Source organism: Trametes versicolor, assembly GCF_000271585.1.
Source record: "Trametes versicolor FP-101664 SS1 unplaced genomic scaffold TRAVEscaffold_15, whole genome shotgun sequence".
NCBI classification, from domain to species: Eukaryota; Fungi; Basidiomycota; class Agaricomycetes; order Polyporales; family Polyporaceae; genus Trametes; species Trametes versicolor.
The window spans coordinates 441,454-447,656 of record NW_007360335.1 but is presented as its reverse complement, the minus strand read 5'-3'; the positions used below and the strand labels follow the sequence as shown (position 1 = coordinate 447,656).

The 6,203-nt window shown below is 54.3% G+C and overlaps 2 protein-coding genes across 2 annotated transcripts; both read left to right on the top strand.

Annotated features, from left to right (window-relative positions):
• Positions 1 to 2: 2 nt before the first annotated feature.
• On the top strand, positions 3 to 338 carry TRAVEDRAFT_84853 (uncharacterized protein; the record flags this gene model as incomplete). Its single annotated transcript, XM_008046936.1, has 1 exon — positions 3 to 338. A coding segment is annotated over one exon (336 nt), but the record flags the coding sequence as incomplete, so codon positions are not given.
• A 4,537-nt stretch (positions 339 to 4,875) lies between these two features.
• Positions 4,876 to 5,406, top strand: TRAVEDRAFT_136201 (uncharacterized protein; the record flags this gene model as incomplete). The annotated part of the gene is made up of 1 exon (XM_008046935.1): positions 4,876 to 5,406. A coding segment is annotated over one exon (531 nt), but the record flags the coding sequence as incomplete, so codon positions are not given.
• Positions 5,407 to 6,203: the final 797 nt, after the last annotated feature.

Genomic DNA, 6,203 nt, shown 5'->3' with positions numbered 1-6,203 from the left:
CCCCACGTGCATCAGACGTCAGCAAGACTGTTGACCCTGTCAAGATTGCAGAAAAGCTTCTAGATCTACCTGTGACCCTTCCAGTCCGGGAGATTGCAGGATGCTCTCGCGAGGTCGCCAGCAGCCTGATTGACATGCTCAAGCTCAAGAAGGTTGACACAGTCCCGGTCGCATCAATCCTCCCAACGACAAACTTGATCACATCACGCACGGGTTCCCTGATCCGCCTTCAAATGGAGTGCAACTTCATGCCAGTCACGTTCATTGTCGACACCGGGTCTCAGCTCAACATTATCAGCGAGGCAGTCTGCAAGAACATAGTCCGCAGGCCAATCAACTTGGGTGCAGCCATAGCAATGAAGGATGCCAACGGAGGAACTGGTCACCTTTTGGGGCTAGTCGAGAACATTCCTCTGAAGCTCGGCCACATCAGCACGCCAATCAATGCCTTCATTGCAGAGAACCCTCCATTTGACGGTCTACTCGGACGACCTTGGCAGCAGGCTCACAAGATCTCAATCGTCGAGAAGCCTGATGGCACGTATCTGGAGTTCCCGCCGACCTCAGGATATCCCAAGTCAGAGATGCTTGTTGACCCACTCCCCAGTATGTCGTCGATGCCAGCATCAGAAGTCCCAGGAGTCTATGCCACCATCAAGGAGTGGACAGCCAATGACATTGTAGGACCCATCCAGGACATCGACCTCGCATCAGACAGCAGTGCCTCTGACACCTCAGACAGTTCAGACGACCTGCCCGACTTGGTCACTGACTCAGAGAGCAGCTCGGATGATGACGAGTCCATCAGAACCCCGTCAAATGACTCTAATGATGAGGATAGTCCATTCCTCAATCCTGACACCGACAATGCCGGCTACGATGCAGACGACGAGGACATGGAGAGGTCATGGCACACCCGGATCCTTCCGCCACGAGGAGACATCATGGTTCCACTAGCTGGACAGCTGAACACGGTCATAACGCAACCACCGAGCATGAGAGAAACACCTCAGACACCACAGTTCAGTCACATCTCACAGACCGGACCGACCACAGTTGCCGCGCACCACTCGTTTATGTTCCATGACACCACGCAAGAGGAGTTCACCACATTCCTCCTTCCCAATGCCTCTCTTAGCAACCAATTCGGAAGCTACCGTGGACATGTGCTTATCAGCATACTGCCATCCCAGCCAGTACAGCCAAGGGTACCTGTAAACTCGATCACCATTGGAAGTGTAGTCCCAATGGGCCGTCATCACATGCATTATCTGCCACAGCCTCCACCGCTCATCATCCTACGGATTACCATTGGTCACTTGGAGATACCGTTCCTATTGGACACGGGATCACAGGTAGACTGCATCCACACGGACATATACAAGGCTCTGGGAGGATCACTTCATCGGCCCCGCCACAACCTTCGGCTCATTAATGCAAATGGACAGCCACTCAAAGACCGAGGAGTTTGGAGGACACCACTCAAGTTTGGGAGCATCACATCTGTCACGGATCTCCATATCGTCGACAACCTCACCACACCAGGCATTCTTGGCCAGCCATGGCAGCACCGTAACCAGATGTGGTTCCGCCATTCCGCTGATGGAGTCATGATTGGAGTTCGATCCCAGGATGGCCGGAAGACATACGAACTTCTCCTCTCATCGCTGCAAGCACAGCAGATGGCATGGCATCGTGCAGCACAGATGTGTGCCTCTATCAGAAGAGAAGACCCGGACATACCCGTGATGGACTTCTCTGAGACACACCGCCTCCGTGAAATGATGGACCCAACCAAGAAGGACGTAGGCACACAGACGGATGGAACGGACACACGCGCACTTCCAACCATAGCCGAAGAAGCTGGAGAAGAGGACAACATTGAGGCAGACCCCTACGTTCCATCATACCGGGACCCGTGGGACGTAGACCTCAAGTCACCCCATGAAGATGGTCCAAGTGACGCCACCATTGAGAACCGGATGTATCGCGACCTGCTCATCAAGTACCTTGTGGATCATAAGCATGACCAAGAAGAGGCCAAGCCATTCGTGGACATCCCGGAGGTTCTCTCAGCGGACCGAATGATCCTCAACGAGTCCTGGAAGACATACGGCGTAAAGAATGAGGAGCTATTCCTGCTACGGAACATGCTTATCAAGGTTGACGGAGTGTACCGAGAAGGCCATGCTGCCCTGCACATGATTTACTTCCCGCACACAACGGAACGTGTCAAGGAAGCGGAAGCAGTGGACCGTGCAGTCGCACAGAAATCCAGTGATTCCCTTGTACTCAGCGAGCACAACTCGCCTGTGTCATCGGAATCGCGCTTCCTCCCGCACCTAACCCAGATGGACATAGAGGAATTCATGGATGAACTTGAGGCAGACGAACTTAGTGCACACCGACAGCGAGTCAAATGGGTCACCGCACCAGAGGCAGAAGTCTCAGTCTTGCAGACTCTCACCTCACAGACCCTTGACGACCTCAGCATGACAGCCGACACGGACACCGCAGACTCGGACCATAGCATGGATGATGACTGGGAAGATACCACATCCAACGGAGAAGTCGCCTCACTCGCTGAAGCACGGAGTACTCCGCCCGTACCGCCGAACTCCCCAGCTCTATAGACCCACAGTGTTCACCATGCCCCATCGCAGTGCAACCATCTATCGCAATGGAAGCCACTGATGACACACCCGTATTCGAGAGGACACCCAGTGTGCATTCATTGCGAGGGAGGGTTACAGGGAGAAGAGACAGGCAACACAGACAAGCATACCCAAGCATCACGCACCCGCACTTGCGCACGCAAGATGTTTACCACTGTCTATTGTCATTAAAAAGCGAGTATAAGGGTCATAAGGGTCATTACATGTCGTAAAGAGCCGCAATCAACCGTCTACGGTAGGGGCTCGGTCTATGGAAAGCTAGACAGGGAGTCAGCGGAAGGAGCAACAGAGTACACGAAGAAGGACATACTTGGAAGGGGACGATGAACAGGGCCCATGGCTCGTTGCCTCCGTCCCTGAGCTCTGGACATCGCCGGATGAAGATGCGCTGCCAAAGATGTTGGGAGTTGAAGATGGACGAAGAACACACACGACGCACCAAGGAAAGGAATAAGTTATCACCACCCCAACCGACCGTTCTTGAACGGGTTGGCACCGTGTATGGCCATCTGTCCCCAGCAACGTCAAGAACGTGTTACCCACCCTTAGCAGAGGACGTACGAGGTCGGTTGTATCACGGAGTCACTCGTCCCAGGGCTAGGCTAAGGACGGCGCCGTACGGTGGAGGAATGGCCCAGGAGAAGGAGAAAGTGGACGAGGGAAGGAGAGGAGCGCACAACGCGCAAGATATTCAGCACACACGAGCGTCAGTCGGCCATCAGGATTATGCATGGCAACCCAGGCTGTGTCCGGCATCAGCGCATGACCCGCTCATGGGATCAGAGAAGAGAAGGACATGGAGATCCCGGTGATCAGGAAGCACTGCCCTATTTGGGAGCTGGAGATAGTCGGTGGAGCTCGGCGATAGGTTTACCGCAGCACAGAAGCACGTATGAGACGAAGAAGATGTATCAGAGACGCCCAAGAAGCCTGATGTCTGCCATGCCATAGCCACGAGGGCTTGCGTACTGGAGAATCAGCAAGGGAGTTCCCGGAACACCACGGAAGAAGTAGGAGACACCACGTGCAGAGCCTAGACCATCTCCATCAAACCCGCCCCGACCAGACCTCAGAGAAGGTTGTCGAAGTCCAGACCCAGTCCATCAAGAATCCCCGATCCTCGATCTCAGTCCTGCCGATCCCAGAGAAGCCTATACTGCACCTATGATGTCACTGTCCCCAGTGCGCGAAGTCCCCCTCCCAAAATGATTTCTGCCACTGTCACTTCCCCGCAAGTTCAAGTCTTATGACTGTGGGGCGGACACATACCCAGGACTCTAAACGCAGGTCGTAATTTATGACTGCGGGGCGAGCCGGACCACCCAGCAACCCGTGTTTGTATAGGACGGAGAATGCCGAAGAAGCGCGCAGCAAGCATCAAGATTTACCATTGATCCCCGATCACCCACGAAGCCGTTTCACAAACACATGTGTACCAGTCACCTCACTCTCCCCGATACCGCCATCACTGTTCCCCGACGCGCTCAGACATGCCCCCGATCGTCCCCGCCGAACTCCCCGCCTACTACGTCTTTGCCATGGAGGGCTATACAACGCTCGTCTATGACGGCGGCAGGGATGACCACCACGTCTACCTCCACTCGCACATCCGCCTCTTCAATCCGTTCCCAGCCACTCGCCCAATCGGCTTCACGGGCTACGTCGACCGCATCGTGCAGTACCAGCAGGACTTTGTCGTGCTCGCCATCATCCCGCAGCACCTCCCGCATTGTGTTGTTCAGATGACCGTGCGCTACCAGAAGCTCGGAGGGCTGCATGGGTACTTCGCCCTCGCCATGTCCAAGGTCCTCGACATCATGGGGCATCTTGCGCCCAACAGCACCCACACCATCCCCGTCGCCACGGCCATGTACCCACTGGACCCTGCGCTACGCGGCGAGCACCTTGTACGGATGCCGACGAGTCCGTTGAGTGCGCGGATTGGAGTGTGGTATGTCTGCACTGTTCCGTATCTATTTCAGCCCGCTTAGTATCCCAGCAGCAGGCAGAAGTAGTACGCGTGTATGACTGGACATTGTACCATATATGTATCCCACGCTGTCCCCGCTACGACGTTAAACTGGCCACCCCCGCACCCGTCGCATTGCAGTGCACCCAAGCAACCCAAAACCAGCAACCTGCCAACACCAGCATTACAAACAAGTCACACCCACCCTGTGCACGCAACATGCCGTACCCTATGGAGAGACGTCCAATTGTCTTTCTCATCATTGAGGATCCACGTGACCTCCTCGATGATTCAGCAACAACCTCAGACACATGCGCCCCAGACCAAGTGTTTGGAGCATACAAGCCAGTCGACCGCAGAGTCAAACCGATACCCGGAGTCTTTCCAGAAGATGCACGTGTTATACGCCAGTTCCCGGAGAACCCCCTGGACACGCTGCCATCACTGCCGAAGCAACCACCCGAGTTTATACCCACCCAGAAGATTACCATGGAGAGAATAGAGGAGATGAAGATCAACAAGGACGGATTCCTATGGCCCAAAGAAGAAAAACTGTTCAAGCACATCTTCCGACTCAACGAAAGGGTACTTGCATTTGAGGAGTCAGACCGCGGAACCTTCCGCGAGGACTACTTCTCTCCCTACATCATACCCACCATCCCGCATGTACCCTGGGTCGAGAAGAACATACCCATTCCACCAGGGATACGCGAGCAAGTCATAGAGCTGATGAAAGGAAAGCTGGAAGCAGGAGTATATGAGCGATGCCAATCCTCGTACCGGTCCAAATGGTTCTGTGTGTTGAAGAAGAACGGGAAGCTTCGATTGGTCCATGACCTTCAGCCTCTCAACGCCATCACCATCCGAGATGCAGGACTCCCGCCAAGTCTAGATGACTTTGTAGAACCATTTGCCGGAAGACAGTGCTACACCGTACTCGACCTCTTCTGGGCATTTGATGCACGCAAACTCGACCCAGTCAGCCGTGACCTCACAGCCTTCCAGTCACCGCTAGGACTGCTCCGGTTGACATCAATGCCCATGGGATTCACCAACTCACCCGCTGAGTTCCAAGCCTGCATGACCTTTGTTCTCCAAGATGAAATCCCAGATGTTGCCAATGTCTTCATTGATGACTTGCCAATCAAAGGTCCCACCACCCAGTATCTCGATGAAAATGGTCTCCCAGAGACATTGCTCGAGAACCCAGGCATACGGAGGTTTATATGGGAGCACGCAAATGATGTCCATCGCATTCTGCACCGTGTCGGACACGCAGGCATTACGTTCTCGGGCCTCAAAGCCCAGATCTGCCGACCTGAAGTCATCATTGTTGGTCAGAAGTGTACGCCTGAAGGACGGAAGCCTGAGGACGACAAGGTGGAGAAGATCCGGAACTGGCCTGCCCCAAAGACTGTCAAGGAAGTCCGAGGCTTCATTGGTCTTTGCGGGACTGTCAGAATATGGATCAAGGATTTCTCAGAGAAGGTCAGACCTCTGAGAGAGCTCACGCTCAATAGAGCAGAGTTCATATGGGATGAACGGAGACAAGAAGCTTT